Source organism: Anarrhichthys ocellatus, unplaced genomic scaffold (genome assembly GCF_004355925.1).
Source record: "Anarrhichthys ocellatus isolate YVR2014 unplaced genomic scaffold, GSC_Weel_1.0 scaffold22, whole genome shotgun sequence".
NCBI lineage: Eukaryota > Metazoa > Chordata > Actinopteri > Perciformes > Anarhichadidae > Anarrhichthys > Anarrhichthys ocellatus.
Window position 1 is genome coordinate 599412 of NW_022280052.1, and position 18609 is coordinate 618020.

Below are 18609 nucleotides of genomic sequence, written 5' to 3' on the forward strand. Positions count from 1 at the left end.
ACACACACACACACACACACACACACACACACACACACACACACACAAACACACACACACAGACACAGATACCACTACCACAGAGAATAACTGCAGTGGCTTCTCCACTGCTTTGGATTCCTCTGGCCACAGCTGTGGAAAAGTTCAGTGGGGACAGGGAAGGGAAAGCTCAGCAAAATGGGGAAAAAATGAGAATTAAGTGGGGGAAAGAGGCCTTGGAAACTAATACCAAGAAGTGCCCCGACTTTATTTGAACTACAACACAGCAGAGGAAAGAGTTTGAGTTGTAAAAGATGGAGCTATGTTCGGGCCAACTGTGGCTGGAAGTCAAACACTGGCCTTCCGCACAGCAGCTTCAGAGATCACACTCTATTTCTAGCAGCACAGCACACTGACAAGTCAACAACTGCCATCGATTCCCTCTGGAAAAACACCGTCTGAACAACACACACACACACGCACACTGGCACTCACAAACACGCACACATACAACGCCATGAGCGGTAGAACAAGAAGGTGGTGACATGTCTTTGATCCACACCAGTCCGTTTCCACATCGTGTGCAATAAATGTCAATACGTTTTCCACTCAGGCAGTGTCCGAATCCTGTGATGAAACTAGCAAACGGCCCTGTTCGCAGTCAGTTCAGGGCAGCGTGGACAAAAGGAGCAACGCATGGAGTAAATCCATGCACTACACAGTGAAGTGGTGACTAAATGTAAATGCAAAACGTGCACCCCTTGTAATGTATTGCAGGTTACCATCACTGCAAAGCAGTGTAAAGCATCAAATTATGTAAATGCAATTAAATGTGTGTATAATAAGTGGTCATGAGTGTCAACATGGATAAGAAGTACCGGGCAAACTCCATCTTGCAGAGGACAAATGGGTGATATTATTGAACGCTCCAGAAAAGCTACTAAATGGAACTTGTGGTGAGATTGCTTTGCCGACTCGGTAAAGTTTAGACCAATGTGCAGCCCACCTAATGCCCGACTATCTCACATTTAAGTTACAGCTCATTTGGTATCACATGATGTCCCCGTTACTGTCAACGGTTCCATGACGCAGATGTTTTCTTGTTTTTTTTTTTCACCACATCACAAAAACATCAAAGCACAATCAGAAAATCATTTGGCATTTTTCGTACGAGTCATTCACATACACATAAACCAACCCACCACCAACCAACACCATGAAAAACAACACTGCACAGAAGAGAGAGAGAGAGAGTTAGTTGTTACTGAACTACACTGTGAGTGACCTACAAACCTGATGTGCGATTAATTTAGTGTTAAAATGCACCTAAATTAGTGTGAAGGACAGAACCCGCCACCGGTTAGAGAATCTTAAAAGGGAAAGCAAAGAGGTCTGAGGTGTCTCGTCCCTTTGCTTTGCATCCAGAAGAAGAAGTGCAGGGTGAACATCCACCAGACGGAGTTTACTATGAGTGGAGGAGGATGACAATAATCAGACGGGAGGAAGGAGGGGGAGAGGTCTCTGATTTAGAGGATCCACGGGAGTTGAGGCCACTCCGTGTAGCCTTCCTACCTGGCTGCTGGTGCTGTGGGGACTTGGCCTTGACAGATTTAACCCCTCGGCTGGATGTCGGGACCCCCGCTTTAGACACGCCGAGGTTACCCTGAGGACAGGGCCGGTCCTGGCTTTGGCCTCCGCCGCGGGGCAAAGATGAGCCCTCGATGCGCTGCTTCATCTCAGAGGACAGCAAACGCCCCTTGTGCATCCACTCTTGCATCTTGTTGACAGTGACGCCGTGGCCCTTGTTGACAGTGTGGGCCCCCTGCGCTCGGACGTCAGGGGGCTCCCGCTTGTCGTCGTGACCCTGGTTTGTAGACGCATCCGCGTTGCTGTCCGAAGAACCTGCGAGGCTGTTGACTGAGCCGCTGCTCTCGTCGAGCTGCCCGCCGCGGTCTTCGTCGCCGGCGTCTTGTAGCAGCTCATCGCTGCTGTCGGCGTTGCAAAGCACCTGAGGTTCTGACAGCTCGACCCCTACTCTTGTCTCTGCGGCCCCGTTATCACCACTGGTGTCTGGACCTCCAGGGTTCTGAACACATAGTGAGGGGCCACCTGCAGGCCTGACAGCTCCGTCACTCACAGAGCGCCGTAATGTGGGTCTCCTCTTGGTCAAGGACAGGTTCACCATACTCTTGCTGTTCAGCCGGCCTTCGAGGCCTGACTCGAGGTTCCCACTGAGGCAAAGCAGGAGTGAGTCAGTGTCAGACACCTGCTGGGGGCTGTGGTCGCCTCCCGAGGACCAGGAGTCACTGTCCATGTTTTTGGCGGACAACCTCGAGCACAGGCTGTCCCTGGAGTGGCTACTACAGGAGGAGGTGGCCTGCTGCTCAGTTAAACCACTGCTCATCTGTTGGACATCCAGGTTGATATCATTCATAGCATTGATAAGAAGGTAATAAGCTTCTTTCAGCTGGCTCCTGAGCCTGTCTGTTTCCTGTGCACTGTTACTACCATCAAGCTGTCCTTTATCCTGACCAGGCTGTGGCAGCTCTGCAATATCTCCATCACCTTTTGCTCTGATCGTCTCATAAAAAGGCAGAATTTCGTTATCATAATAATCCTCATCTTCACTATCTAGAGTGTATCTCAGTGACCCCTCTGTGGCGCAGAGGGACGCCACGTTAATGTCGCATATTTCTAACTCTGTGGGGAAAAAGGTCGGGCTCTGCAGACCGCCCGCAGGCCCTCTGATGTCCGCTGCGTACTCGGGCCCGTAACTCTCAACGTTTCTGATTACGATGTTTTCTTCCGTGTTTCTTTGCGTGCTGTTTGGACGCACAGGTTCAGCGCAAACGAGCGAGTGTGTCTCCGAAGTTTGGTTGTTGTCAACACTCCGGTTGGCGTTGTGTTCATGAACTACTGTCCCTGCCATGTGCCGGCAGTGTCCCCGGTCTCTGTGCTCCGTCCCATCGCCATCAGCAGCAGCAACCCGGCCCTCTGGTGGTTTGCCTACCCCGGCATGCGGCTCTACCTGTGCTCGGTATAAAACGTGATTTGAATTGTCCCCGAACCCGATTGAATCCCCGACGCTGCACTGCCGCGGCACCGAGACGTAGTGTTTCCTCTGGACATGCGGTCCTCCGAGCGGGACCCCCGCAGATAACGCGATTTTGCCGGCGGATCTGGGCCCCCGGTGGCTCCTATCTGCCTCCCCAAACTCGCGCCCCCCAAAGCGCACGTCTCTTTGAAGTGAGACCCCCGGGAGCTCCTCATTAACCCGAACCCTGCCCCCGCTGCTCCGCTCCTGGGGACGTGCGCCGGACGACACTGCGGAGCGACTCTCCCGGACTACTACAACAACCCCCTCTGTTTGCACCATGGCCCCGTCAACACAATTCTCGTACGTACTCATTCTCTCTGTCGTGCAATCCAGCCCCGCGAGCGAGACTGCTACCGGGCGAGCCTCGTCGGAGTCGCGCTGCGTCTGCAAAACTTTTTCTTTACCTTCTCGGCCCCCATTCGCCGCAGCAGCAGCGCAGTATCCACCGCCGACCGTCGCTCCTTTCTTGGATTTCTTCCCCCGGAGTTTCGCTAATAAAGTCCTCCGCAGAGGATCAGCCATTCCTTTCCTTTGCCCCCCAGTTAAGTCCTCCCGGTTTCTTTCAGCACGATGGCTCCAGAAGGAAAGGGCCGAGTGGGTTCTCCTCGCTCGCCGCGGTCAAAGCTCGCCGGGCGGACGGGCTCCTCTCCATTCTCCGCTGTCACCTCCGCTCTGTCGGCTCACTCACTCCTGGCTCACTCAGCTTAACTGCACCACCTCTCTCTCTTTCTCTCTCTCTCTGCTCCACACACGCCCCCTCTTCCCTCTCTGCACTTCTCTCTAGCGCCTCACCTCACCTTCTCCTCATGTTTGCAGCTCAGATGGGCTATTTGGCATATTTTCCTGGCTCAAAGTTCAGGGACCTTGCAGATAAATGACTGAGAGAGCATTTCAAGAACTCATACTCAAACAAACGGATAATGCATTAATCTTGTTAATGCTTGACGCTCTAGGATAGCAGCACATCATCATAATTGAAAATCTGGAACAAGACATTTTTTATTGAGATTACTTATAATGAAGAAAAAAGTTGCACATTCATTTTCAAACAGTCGATTGGTGGACTCATTGTCTCTAGCCTTCTTATCGTTATTATCTATGGTTATAAGCCATGAAGAACCTTTGGGTTGCCAGGTTGTTGAAAATCCCTCTCGCTTTTGTTTCTTGTCATCAATAAATGTTCATGAATGTAACATTCTAATCACAAGTCATCAATTCTGCTGTTACAAATGTTAATAAATCATCAAAGCAAATTTAAAATCTTAATTACCGGTTCATCAATAATACAAAATAATTAGTTTCAGACATAACATCAATCATGCTTCAAGCATATTTTACTTAAAGTTATGGTGAGGCACTTTAAACTGGTTATGAAACAGTCTGATTGTAATACTGATGCCACAATATGACCTACATATTTCCATATCAGATCAAATCATTCAGGTTGACCAGAAACTCCTTCAGCACAGATTCCAACGGGACATCCGGCAGTGACCATGCAGCCCTCCGTGGACAGACCCAAAATCTGGGAGGAGGGAGGAGGAGAGCCTAGCGGCCAGTAGTATCACGTCCTCCTCCTGCCGGGAGCAGAGCTTTGCCTCAATGCTCCTCCGGTCCTCACTGGGAGCCACCACTGACACCACGCTGCTGGAGGCCTATATTAGGCCGTATTACTGGGCCCGCAGGAGGGGAAGGAAGGAACTCCAGAACCAGAACCAGGACTGAGTGGAGCAGGCTATCAGACCCAGACCAGTACAATTAGAGGTTTTCGAAAAGGGACTCTGGTACTAAAAAACACTACCACCTTTGTCCTCGGGACAGCCAAAATCAACACAAAATGAATGTTCCTTGCAGTAGCTTTAAGTAAAAAAAAATAAATATATACTACTGTATTAAATATTGCAATAGAAAAATACTCTTATGAGTAAGGTTGTACTAAAGAAAAACTACAAAATATCAGCAAAATCTACTATAAATGAAATATAGGTTATCATAATACTATGATGCATTAACACGTGAGCAGCATTTTCATGTAGTCAAAATGGAGTGTTTTAACTACTTTATATATTTTGGGGTAGTTTTATCTATAACAATATACAACAATATAACATATTTTAGAAGCTGATTGTATATTTTGGATGAAGCTTTTAATGTGAAAAACAACTTCTTGTCAAATGGAGTCAAAATACAATATTAGGAATAGGAATATTAAACATTAAATACTTTTAAGTAAAACTACCTCAAAATGATATGCACTGGAGTAAATGTACATATTCACATACTGCCAGTGTATTCAATATACCTTTAAAAAGTGCAAATGCGTTTTAAGGATGAGGAACGTTCCGACTATTATCTGAATGTTTCCTTTTTAGTAATGCAGCTGTATAAATGTAATACCCAGGATGAGAATGTAACTTTGGGTCTGGGTGATGGTAAGTGAAATGTATAGCTGCAGCCTCTCTATTGAAATTCAACACATATTTGTCCCCGAAAGGTGAAATAAATTCTGCTTGAGTGCAGGGAGCCAGGACTTTAAATTACCACCTTCACTGGTAGCTGTGAAGGCATTCCAGCAAACAGCAGGGAAATCAACTCTCCTCTCACATGAAAAAATGTGCTCGAACCTCTGCAGAGAACGACAGAGAAGCAATAAGGAGGATGGCGATAACCTAGCGGCTCCGGATCGTCTCTTACCATTTACAAATGAGCAGGATTGTGTCTGTCATGAGGAATGTGTCTTTTCGTAGTTTCATCTTCATTATTACACACCCGCAAAGGCTATTTTTCATCCTCCAATGGCAATGGCAACCTAAAAAGCGCAGCCTGCCAGATGATGGATCACTGCCGATTATCGGGCTGACACTTTTATCTGAAGTGTATCTTGAGTAATCCTCTCCTCTTTGACCTTGCAGCTAACCCATGTCCCTGCTCGCAGCCCAGCCCGGCGCTTTGAGAGCGTCCGAGACAGCAGAGAAAGAAGTGAAACATACTTCACTTGAACCTTAAGCCATTTGTTTGCTGTTGCCTCTACTTGGAATGTGCAAGAGGATGAGCTGCTGAAAAGCTGCAGTGGGTGTATGAGTGCACATGCGCTCTCCGCCTCTCTTTATGGCACACATATTTCAACTCAAATACCTACACACACATTCCCCCTCTCTCTGACTGAATCCGACTGCATTATAACCCTCCTGGCATTACTGCCTCTCTTTTCTAAGGTAAAATGTCTACCCATGATTCAGGGCATTCATTGTCGGAGACTGTTCATCGACAGGGCCCCGCATTCACCCTCCCTTCTACCCCACCGCCACTACTACCCCCAGTAAAAGATGATAAGCATCTGTTATTGCTCTGCAGGAGCCGTGTGGGCCCTGACGCCTCGGCCTGCCTCCCCATCTGACTGACTAGACCCTGTCTGGGCATTTATTTACAGGTCAAAACTTGTAGGATGCGTAGTGTGTTTGTGTGTCGCAGAGAGAAAAAGGGAGAGAGTGGGGGGAGAGGCGAGGGTCGGAAAAGAGGCATATGCATCAGGGAGGACACAAACAAGAAGTGTTGCAATCATTCCACACATTCACTGGAGGGCATGAGCCATATCTCTTCGACATATAACATCTATTATCACAATTTTAATGCTGCAAATGTCTTGCATTCCTGAAAATGTGATTTTGTCTCGTGATATCTCTTAGTATGCGGTAATAGAGCAGTGTACATGTACATGCAGTGATGGCTTGTTGCACGTGTGGCAATGGAAAACTGGGTTGTAAGATATTTCTACTTCTACATTATTCTTAATGCTTGTCATTATGCCACCGGTTCAGGTTCCGCGTAAAATCTGACGAAATCACGCAGGTTCGGCAGAAACTCCTTCGGCTCCGAGTCCAGTGGGGGAATCTGACAGCGACCAGCCCTCAACGGACCACCCCGGATGGCAGGCAGGCAGGCAGGCAAGGGAGAACCAGAACCAGGCCTGAGCGGGGCAGGCAGTCAGACCTTGCTGCAGTAAAATGAGAGGTTTTCTAAAGGGAATCTGGCGCTAGCATACATGGCCACTTTTGTTCATAGGGACAGCCAAAATCAACACCAAATGAAAGTTGCTTCTAGTAGCTTAAATGAAACGTCTATAAAATGTTAGATAATATAAATAAAATTCTCTCAAATTTTTTCCAAATCCAAGTCTGAATATTTAAATCAACAGCAAATATTCACATTTGAGAAGCCATAACCAGTGTATAATCTGCATTTATGCTTGAAAATGAGCTTAAGCGATTAATACATTATCAAAATAAATGCTGATTATTTAACTTTCTATTGACTGCATTATTATTTACTAGGGGTGGGGGAAAAAATCGATACAGCATAGTATCGCGATATTTTGCGTGGCGATATTGTATCGATACACGGATGCCAAGTATCGATCTTTTATTATATAAACTATAAAAAAAAATAAAAAAAATTACTAGAAAAATCAAATCAATAGCTTTTTCAGTCCACTAGATGGTGCTGAGTTGTTTTCTGGTGAGGTCAGCAAAGGTCCCAGGTCAGCGTGATTGGTAGGAAGTTGGTCAAAACAAAGATAGAGACATCTGGCCTCACAACGGGGTTAAATCTGCCAACAGTAGGCAGGCTCATGGGGAGAGTGCAGCGCATAACTGTCTCTCTGCCCTTGACGTCCACGCATCGCAAGTTATACTGAGTTATATAACTCTTATATCCTACTTATATAAGTTATAGTTCATATACTGAGTCCACTCGTTTGCATTTAGTTAAGTTGGACTATGTAGTAATACAAACAGTTCAGTTTGTCAGGTTCATGCAACATTTATGACATTGTTGGTCAGTCTGTCTGCTTGACAATCCTATTTTGCTGCAATAGAAATCATTGAAGTGAGATGAACAGACTGAAAACTTTATCTTATTAGACACAGTTTTCCTTTGGGGACATCATTTGAAGTTGAAAAAAGTAATAAATCGCAATACTCAGAATATCTCAGTATTGTGATAATATCTCAGTATCGTGATAATATCGCAGTATCGTGATAATATCATATCGTGACCTAAGTATCGTGATAATATCGTATCGCGGGATCTCTGGTGATTCCCACCCCTATTATTTACTACATATTTGTTATTTGGTCAGAAGCAATAGCCTGGTGCTGAGTGGTTTTGGTCCACCACATAATGTGGTCGAAAGCAAATTTAGCTGATATTAAATCTGTATATTGATTTCAGGACTTGTAATGTAACATTTTGGCTGTGGTATTGCTACTTGCGTAAAGGATGTAACACCTTGTTCACCGCTGGTTGCTGTCACTATGCTATCATTTATCATTTAGGGATATGGCTTCCTCACAAGACATCTTGGATACACATCTTGCGTCGGTGTCAGCTCACTAATTCACAAAATTGGAATGTATGACATCACATATAAACGCAATGAGTTAACTAAAAAGACAAAAAAAGCTCTTGTCAAGAGACTCGGCATGCTGACTCAACAGCGCAGTAGAACATTAGGTCGTTTGTTTTTCTTTTTTTCCCTCCACCAGTCACTTGTACCCTTTGTGAAGGCAGTGGCAGAACATCTGCTTAGCTGGCTCCCTTTCAGATGGCCGGGCGCCGACGAGTGTATGAAGAGGAAAACTGTGTGTGTGTGTGGGGGGGGGGGGGAAAGATAATATATATGTGGGTGCACGTGAGTGTGTGTTGGGATGCGGGGCTTTGCAGCTGTTGGGGCTCTCCCCCTGATGGCTGCCCATTGTTCCCTCTCTCTGTGTCTCTCTCTCTCTCTCTCTCTCTCTCTCTGTCCCAGCTGGTTTATGGGCCTTCCCATTTTCTCAATGCACACCGCAACTAAATTTATGCCCTCGGACACAAGCCTTTCTCAGGGTGTAAATCAGTCTGGATGGTCCCTGTAAGAGCAGCGTTGCCAAGGGCCTGCAGCTTCACGTTCCATTATTGTCATAGCTATTCACTCATATTTTACCATTGAAGAAAAACATCTAAGAGGAGCTCTTATTGTGCCTCACTGCATTTATATCCACAGCAGTGTCTTTTTAAAGCTGTTGATTTGTATGTTAGCGTTTGAACAATGTATCTTATAGCTTTAGAGTGAACCTTTTAATAGCCACATTTTGTGTAGAGTAAAAATCTTTAACTTTGACTGATTTCCATAAAACAAGGAGTCCGTTTTAAAAATCTTTATGAGCATAAACAATAATGTAATTAAATCATTTGAAAACGAATAAAATGCATTGCAGTGTTTTGCTGCATCTGTGTGATCACAGCAGGGACAAACATTACAACCCATACAAGTTAATATCCAAGCCATAATAAAAGGCCAATATCAGTGACCTGATTGGTGTTAACGTGAGCGTTCAGTGTTTAAGTTGGTGTGAGCAAACATCATATTGTGCTGTCCTGAACACAGATAAGCTTCTTATCTTGTTATAGATATAACCCTGAATGAGATAGCTGCCATATTACCTAAATATTCTGTTTGCTCAGATTGACTGGAACATCTGTGAGTGTTATATTAATAACATGCATAGCATAAAAAACATAACAAATAAGGCCCCTCTTAGCTGTCAGTGTTATCTCCTGTGAAGCACACACAGTGACTTATGGGGGAACTGTTTAAGTCTGGGATGACTTTACCACTGCCGGTATAAGACTCTACAACCTAAACGTCTTTTAACAGAAGCTGCCAATAGAGAAAATGAAAGCAAAGCACTCATTAATCAAACATTTTAGGATCAATGATGCCAGGGAGGATAGTGATCTGGATAAGATAAAGATAATGGAATTGGCCTGCATTAACCTTTTCTTAACCTTATTTTCATTGCTTTTAGTAGAACACAAAGACCTGCAACAAAGACACATTGAAGATGCTGTAACCAGCAGAATGCTTGGCTTTTATGCTTGAAAGATAATGCATGACGATTAATAGTTTATCAAGACAGTCTCTCGATTGACTATTAGTTTCAGCTTGGACAATTTTGAATGGATTGGTCCAGAATACATTCAAACACAATTAGTGGTGTTACTTTTATACACATCCCCACTGAAAAGAACACTGAAGACCTACAGTATGTGAGCTAACCTAGCAAAACAACTCCCTGCACCCAATTAAGCCTGATTGGGTAAACGGCAGGACAAGGGTGGAGGTCACAGAATTCTTACAGATTGTATCTCCTCCATTACCGAGCAGCAGCCAGGTTAGAAGGCCGCCGCTGACTGAGACACACACACACACACACACACTGGGCCCGTCTAGTCGACTGTTCCATATCCTTATCAACAGACCACCTCTGACATGGTTATCATGAGGGAGGTCAGACTGCTTGTCTCTTGCTACTGTTCTCTATCATGTCTGAGCTGAACGTTCCTTTCTCTGAGTGCATTCATCATGTGTCCAGGCCTAAAATCTTTAGCTTTACAAGTCCATCTTCATGTTCCTTCTGTCTCTACGAAAACTAAATCACCGTGTTGCTATCAGTTACCTTTGCAAGTGTTACCTTAGATTTAAGACTGCACTCAATATTTTTTAAAGAAATCAATGATTTAAAGAGAGTTTAGCAGATAAAACATTGATTTCTTTCAAAGTGCTAAACCTTAAGATTCCCACATTTTAAATAAATTGATATTGTTGTTAATGCCATATTTGTGGTAGCTTTGTATTGTGATTTTATAACTGCTCCTAAAAGTTTTCACTGGTGCAGGCAGGCATCATTTGCCTAAAAATAACTATGTATAAGTTAAGTTTAGACTTTTTAGGTATTTTTACAATAGAAATAAATGGAAATTTAGTATGTTTGACAAAGTATTTACTGTACATGAGTTTCAAAACCAACTGTATTATTTTCCTGAGATTGTTTCTCCATTCCTAAATGTGTTACATTTCTTAGTAATTTGTTATCCCAAGTTCTGAATTGTTTTGGGCAGCCGATGAAGATCAGATGAAATCCTACAGATGTTCTTAGGTGTTATTGGAGGAATGGAACCAGCACATCAAGAGGGATTGGAAACATTCAGCTGTGATCAGTGGCCAGAACCACAATCTTCCTGTAATTTACAATATTATATTACTGCCTCACCATTGTTTGGAAAATTTGACTCCACCCTAAATAAGAGGAAAGAATCTGTGGTTTCTAGAATCTAGACCACTGTCTTCTCTGAGCCAGGCAGTCATTTTAATCTTTTTTGTTTTCTCTAAAAAGAGACGTGATTTCAACATATACCATACATTGATAATTACGCTCTTAATATTCTTCATATCTAAAGTGAAAGCTCAAATGACAGGTTATAGAGGGATCTGTTTGTCTCCGGCGCCACAGAGGTTTTCTCTTCTGCTGAACATCTGTTTCGCACGATCGGCATGACTGCTGGTGTGAAAAGCCACTGTTTGCCTCTGGAAAACATCCAAGGACGAGTGAAGGTTTCAGTGAAGTCGACAAGTCAGCGGGTGTGTTGACATGGAACCAGCGTCCTAAACTGGTGTAGTGTTTGCAAGATTTTAGCCACACCGTCATTGGCAAAGACTGGGTGGAGACCCACAGGTGGGTCCGCAGAAGATTTTATTAGGGTCGCCAAATAAATTTGCAAAATTTCCTCCGTAGTCTTTTATTCAACACTGTTCTGGTGTACACATTTAAGCCACATCAGGGATCCTGAATGTTCCTACTGTTCTGATAACTGTAACTTACTTATAACATTGAATCTAATATGAAAGGATAGAGAACATTCTGTTTGTTTAAATGATAGGAAATGAAGAAAATAGCCCGTTAACTCCAGCTAAATTCAGTTATTTGGTCTCATTTATAAAGTATTTAACATGTATACATGTTTTCAATAGTACATGCTTATAACGAAGTGAACGTATATCTCTTCAAAGGGGCTGGTTTACCTATTCAAGATAATGTAAAGTGATGCAGAAATGGCAGTAATAATGGTCAGGAACCTTCATTCAGGCACAAATACGCTTGTGGTTTGGGAAACACTGCGCTAGCACCATGGCTTCATGGAATGAAATGTCCATCTGTCAGTTGGTCGACCACTTTGATCCAGACTGAGATATGTCCACAACCATCGAATGGATTGCCATGCAATTATGTACAGACATTCTTGGTTCCCAGATGATGAATCACTGGCTTTGGTGCCACCATGAGACATTGTCATCGTTCGTTTTGAATAGCTTGACAACTAGATATTTAAAGGCCCCTAGAGGATCAATTCTACTGACTGATTCCCTGACATTTCATGCCCATATCTGCAAAACATCCCCACCAGCCTCAGCTGTGCTTAGTGTTAAGTGCTAATTAGCAAATGCATGCTAACCTGCTCATCTGAGAAGATGAACGTGGTGAATATTCATCAGCTTGTTAGCACTGTGTGCATGTTAGCTCAGAGCACCACTGTGACTTTGATTACAGCCTCACAGAGGTGCTAGCTGGGCTGCAGACTCGTAGTCTTCTATCAAAGAAAAACAAGAGGGGGGAAACCATTCTTCTTGTGTCGGCCTCGGGTCCCCTGCAGCACCACGCAACAGCCACAACTCGATTTCCATACAAGCTGCGACATTGTGCCGACTGTGTGAAAATGTCATAAGTCAGATAGCAGCAGCTGTAGGCAGCCAGCTCAGTGAACGTCCCTGAATGCTCAATGGCCATCATGAGGTCTTGACCTGCCAGTAAAGGTGTCACAGTGATAAACGGTTAGTGTGACTGACACTTTTATTCGCCCTGACTGCACCAGAAAACACTCCTCCTCTCGCAATTTAGTTAATAAGTCACAATAGTTGAAATCCTGAGGGTGAGCGCGGCACGTAAACCTTGTTATTTTATTGAGACATTGGGGATTTTGTTGAGGTGAAATGTATCTTTTAGGGACTTCAGTGACTGATGCTGTGATAGTATGGAGGGTAACATAAGACCAAGATGTTTTCTTTTATTAGATGAAGATAAGGTCAGTCATCTGTGACATCCAGTGGGACGACAAAATGCTTTCCTCTGGTAACATGATCTCTATGATACAAAAGGGTCCAGGAATACAGTAGATGTCATATCATCAGAGAGTACAAATTCAAAAGCACAAAATAAGCTGGAATTTATGTTTTCCACACAAATCTACGAATAGAGAATTGCATAATATATTATCTGGGAACTTTCCAGTCACTGATTCCTAAACACTGATGGATGTGACCTCGCTGGTCATTACTCATACAGTACAGAGAGAGAAGTTATTTGTGCGTAAATATGGCCGATAAAATCAGTCTGCTGCTGCTGTTTCAGACCAGGCACATACCTGGAGGCTGGAATCTTATCAGTAGCATATTTTTGCACTATTTCACGTCAACCCACAACAGCAGATAGGCCAGGAATTCCCCTGATCACTAAACTGTTACAAAGTGGAAACTTTTTTCTTTTTCTTTCAATGCTTGGGAAACCATTATATCTGCTCCAATGGTCACAGAAATTCAAAGAATGATTTGGGGAATCTATAGTCTATTACCTAGATTGTAACAAAAAGTATTTAGGCCGTTTTTTAGAACTTTGCTTTCCACTGAATGTGACCAACGGGGGGCGTCATGGCCGACCGCATGATTTATGATTACCTTATTTAAGATTGTTTGGTTCCCTAAAAAAAAAAGCATTGTGTGTCCTCTGTGTGATGGAATACAAATATGTTTCTCAACAAAATGTAAAGTGATTCCAGTATGTTTGAGCATAATTTAACGATGAAGCGCAGCTATTTCGTCCAGGATAATCATGACATGAAATATTAATATCACCCATGCCCACTTTCTGTAGCGCTTTCGGAAATTGTGTCTTAATTAAGTCATTTTCAAATGACTGACGGAGCAGCGTTCTCCAGTAAAATACTGTATATGACCAAGTGGTTTATGATGAACACTAAAAACAATTTCTAGAATGATCTGCACACGACCAGTTTACACTGATGAGCAGATTTGCGGGCAGAAACAGAAGGTCCATAAAACAGAACAACATTCCAAAAACACTTGGATACTAAACATGCAAGACGTTTTATTTCACACAGGTGTAAAGTGTTGCGTAATACAAGGTACATGAGACTGAACGGTCTGTATGCATCGAGTATCTCAAGAGAACTGAGATGAGACTAACTTCCAAAGTGAAGATCAGAACTCCCCTCCTGACAAACAGCATGGACCCCTTCTTGTAGTTTGGATGCCCAATGTTCACACAGTCAAAGTGAAGCAGACTTCACTACAAACATGGAGGGAGCGTTTCCTAGTGTAGCTTAAGGGCGACATCTAGTGCTCATAAGCAGGAAGAACAAGCAGTTTAAAAAAATGTAATTTCAACAGATTCACAGCCATTTTAATCACATTTTTTTTTTATAGGAAAGTCACTGTATTAACACAACACACACACACACACACATATATCTCATATGTCAGTGGTGATTAGATATTTTATACCACACAAGACAAACACAGACAAAGAAAAGCACCACAGCTGGACTTCACTGTTATTTCAGCTCGTTAAATTAAAGCAAACAAGAGGCAAAGCCACCTAACCACGTTTATGTTCAATGTGTCACAGCAGGCTAAACCCTGTTTTTTTTAAGTTCAACCACTTGGCCTTCATCATTATGATAACATTTATATTCACCGGCTTCTTTGCAAAGACTCAAACGAGCAATCTGGCAGGTTTAAACTCTCACTCCGCCTTGTCGTCTCTAGACTACATATTGGGAAGTAAAGCGAAGGTGATGCCCAGTACACGTTGTAAAGCTGTGTCTCGGGATATCCCTCATCCCCGTGAAGACAGCTGGGTGGGTAAAATCAAAGAGGGATGATGACCAAAACTATGCAAAATACAACTCAGACTATAAAACACTTGGATTTTCATTATACTTGGGAAAACAGTCCGTGGAGATTTACCAGAACCTGAGTTCTTAAAACGTTAACGGTGGGACTGTTAAAGTCCTTTAATAACAAAACAAACACTATAATATTGCAAATGATGTCAACACGTAGGTGAAATGTCTATTTATGTTTTGCAGCATACCACCTACTTGACCACTGTGCTTATATCTTTGAGCGTTTTCAGCCGACATAAAATATTTAAATTAAAAAACAGATTGTTGCAGGAGAGTTTGGGCCTCAATCGATATTTTGCCTGAGGATCCTTTTCTCCTCCTCTACGAAATTCTTGTCCGAGGTCGCTTGTCCCATGTCCCTCTTCCTCTTCTCCTTCTGCTGGAAGGTCTCCACCCGCCGTTTCTTGGCGGACAGGTCGAGCTCTGATTCCTCATCTGATCACCAGGAGAGTGGTGGTGGTGGTTGGTTTAGGGATTTTGGGGGTTGGATGGAGAGCGTGATATAATGAATTTTTGAATTACTCAACAGCATGCCACTCAAACATATCAATAGGCACTATTTCCATGTAGGTTCAAAGCGGAGCATTGCATTTCAGGACTAACCTGATTCAGGGAGTTCCTCCTCTGTGGGTAAGAACCGGGCGTTGCCAGTGAACGGCTGTGGTGCATCTTCCCCGTTGTCCTCGTACACATTGGACCACTTTATTGCCATGTCCATGCCTGGGGGAGGTCCCTTCTTCTTCTCTGGCTCTACAGTGTAGCTCTCAGGAGGGGGCACGGCGTTTGACTTCCACGGCTTAAACTCTCTGGCAGGCTTCAGGTAGCACAGAAGAACAGGGTGTAAACTGGCTTAGAGGAGGTAACAAATTAAAGGTCTGTAATATTTACTAAACTAGACACATAAAATGCTCCAAAGAATGAGCTGTAACCTTTGAGTTTGTTTGAACTCTTTCCCCTACATAAAGAGAAGTTAAATATCGATATTAAAACCTGTACTGAGTATATCACATAAGTCACAGGTAGTCTGTCTACAAGAAGGCAACGATGTGCTGTGCTGGTCAAACATTGCCGAAACAATCAGTTAGTCAACTGACATTATATCCAAAACAATTATGATTATCAACTGATAACTCAAGTCACCTTTTAGGACAACAAAACGAAGAGACGTTTCAGCAAAAATTAAAGTATTTAGTTATTTTGTAAGAATAAAACTGCAGATAGTTTCCAGGAATTCTATTTTAACACATCAAGCTAAAGGGACCAATAATGAATGAATGTTTAAATGACACAATACCAATCTTTTTTCCTCCAAGACCTTCTTGCTGACTTGCCTATATTAGTGAAAAATGCTGTTACAAATGATGCCAAATAGGTCTCATCTTGCGCACTCATTTAGTGTATAAGAAACTAATATATTTTACATAAATATCAATGAAATCAACTATAAAACAATGTTACCCTTAACACCAATATGAAGACGTGTGTCTCATTCGTCCAGTCTTGTGGTATTGGTTTGGAATCAATGGGTCAACTTACATGGATTCCTATATTTTACTGCTGCACTTGCACTACTCCAGTCACGTCCCGTTTCTTCTTTATGTTCTGTATATATTAGCCGAATAGTGCTGCCGACACCAGATGAAACGGAGTAAGAAGCAGAGATGCTGACAAGTCAAGTCCTAACTCTCTTATGGTTGTAATGAATGCTCCATTGTTATTGTTTGTCTGCTGTTTACAGCCCTTATGATGCACTACAGGAATGTACTACTGTTTGTGTTTTGTTGGTCATGTGTTTGTTGTGTTACAAATGGACAACAACTGAATTTTTTGTTGTGCATCCCTGTGAAGCACAATGACAATAAATGATCCTGGAATCCTTAAATCCTTAAATCACCGGCTGAATGCCATCTAGTGTGCTTTGCACACTGCACAGCTACATCTAAGGGATTCAAAGCGTGTACTTTATCATCACTCCTTCATATATTAGCATACAGTATGATCAGCATTGATTAGAGGATTGGTACAGGACCACGTTAAGCAGAATATCGCGATGTAACATGACAACTTTCCTAGTAAATACCAGTGTTGTGCCCATAGGAATAGATACAGACTCAGGTTACACGGGGTAACAGGAAGACAATGCTAGCATCATTAGGCGCGCGATGATAAGTGTAACCCTTTGTCAATGACGTAAGTTACGCATCGCTGTCCTAACTTGTGTTTTTACCTCTTCTGGAGCTTTGACCGTGAGACTCTCCCAGTCGATCTCCTTGTTCAGCGGGTTGTAGAGGAAAGCAGGCTTGGACACGGAGCCGAACAGCTCCTCCGGTTTGGGTAACGGGGCTCCACCGGCGGCTCGTTTGGTCCCGTGTTGGGAGGACTGGGCTCCGCTTCCCGTAGCGTCGGTCCCCGGTTTCTTCTTCCGACGTTCTCCCTCCTCGTCGGAGTCGCTGCCATCGCTGCTGTCGCTCAGATCGTCGTAGCTCGAAAAGAAACCTAGAGAGCTGGACTTCTTTTCTTCTGTCATGTCTGCAGCGGCTCGTAATGTTTCCAACGAGTAACAACCTGTTTCTGTAAAAAACAAATATGACTGTAAGGCTATTTCGGTTGGGTTCGGATTAGCACCTGTAAGCCCTACTCCATTTTGAATCAGCCTCCAAGAGAGTCGTAAAGTGTGTAAGTAGTGTCGTGGCGACTGTCGTAAAGCTATTTCATTAAAGGAGCAAGCCGAGTAAAAACCGTAAAAACAAAGTACTGTTGGCTTTGGACTTCATGTCATTTTGTCAACATGCAATCGACTTTTTTAGCAGAATAAACGTCTTTTTACCTTCTATTTATTTGCATGTGCTGTAGTAATTTATATCGTTGTCGTATTTTATCAGTAAACAGCCGCACAGTCGGTGTCAACTACAGATGTGAAACAACAAGATATATTACAGTGCTTTCACAAAACTTGGCAGTGAGACTTGGCGCTGCGGTCATGCTTCAGCTGTCGCCCAAATAGCCTCCAGATGTCACTGTTAAACTTATTCAAGTTGCATTGATGTCGAAATGCAATGAAATTAATTTTAATTAAAATTTTTGACACATGATATTTTAGCCTGGAATCTTTTTCTGACTGTGATTATGTGAGACATGTGGTCAGATTAGTGGGCTTGTAAACACATATACTAGATATCAAAGACAGGCTTCAAACAGTCCCAAAGCGATCAGTAAAGATTTTTGTTAAACACTACAGCTTTTATTCAGCAGGCAGTGTGACAGCATGATCATCAGCTTGTGGACTAAAGAACAGCAGTGCGCAATAGGCATTCATATTGTCTGACCACTAGAGTGCAGTATAGTCCCACCAATGAGCCACCCTAAAATGATAGTGAGGAACTGACAGGAACTGAACACCAGACAACCAACTCTGCATTGGCCTGATCATTGTCCACTCTGGTTTGGAACTAAACCCTTATACTAAATAAATATTGGCTATAGAAGCATGACCAACAAATTCATGATGTCTTATGCATCATGTTCATTCGTGCTTAGATGTTCGTCCAGTGAAGATTCTTTCTCTGCTCCCGTTACTTCGACCGCCGCCTTCAAAACGCTAAAGAATTCAGAGGGTCACATCTCTTCTCCTGGTGATTTAGAGCAGTTCAGAGAACCTAAACAATTTATCTTGGGTT

At 43.3% G+C, this 18609-nt stretch overlaps 2 protein-coding genes across 3 annotated transcripts in view; both read right to left on the minus strand.

Moving 5' to 3' along the window:
- syde2 (synapse defective 1, Rho GTPase, homolog 2 (C. elegans)) overlaps positions 1-3763 on the minus strand; it is a 41535-nt gene extending 37772 nt beyond the window's left edge. Inside the window, exon 1 of one of the 2 annotated variants that reach the window (XM_031859485.1) lies at positions 3481-3763. In XM_031859485.1, the coding sequence (XP_031715345.1) occupies positions 3481-3598 (118 nt within the window). In that variant the 5' untranslated portion in view covers positions 3599-3763. Of the gene's footprint in view, positions 1-1551 lie in introns of both variants that reach the window. The other variant, XM_031859483.1, reaches the window with a different exon arrangement.
- Positions 3764-14086: 10323 nt separating this feature from the next.
- Positions 14087-17601, minus strand: cunh1orf52 (chromosome unknown C1orf52 homolog). The gene is made up of 3 exons (XM_031859608.1): positions 17160-17601; positions 15536-15746; positions 14087-15367 (listed from the first exon to the last, which is right to left on the minus strand). The coding sequence occupies exons 1-3, from the start codon at positions 17457-17459 to the stop codon at positions 15216-15218; spliced, it is 663 nt and encodes a 220-aa protein (XP_031715468.1). The 5' UTR covers positions 17460-17601; the 3' UTR covers positions 14087-15215.
- Positions 17602-18609: the final 1008 nt, after the last annotated feature.

Bases quoted from the DNA above. Each gene is read 5' to 3' on its own strand.
- cunh1orf52 (XM_031859608.1), bottom strand. From the start codon at position 17,459: ATGACAGAAGAAAAGAAGTCCAGCTCTCTAGGTTTCTTTTCGAGCTAC. The intron at 15,747-17,159 runs GTAAAAACACAA...TGCTACCTGAAG, and splicing joins CGGTCAAAGCTCCAGAAGAG to CCTGCCAGAGAGTTTAAGCC. The intron at 15,368-15,535 runs GTTAGTCCTGAA...CCTGGTGATCAG, and splicing joins GGAGGAACTCCCTGAATCAG to ATGAGGAATCAGAGCTCGAC.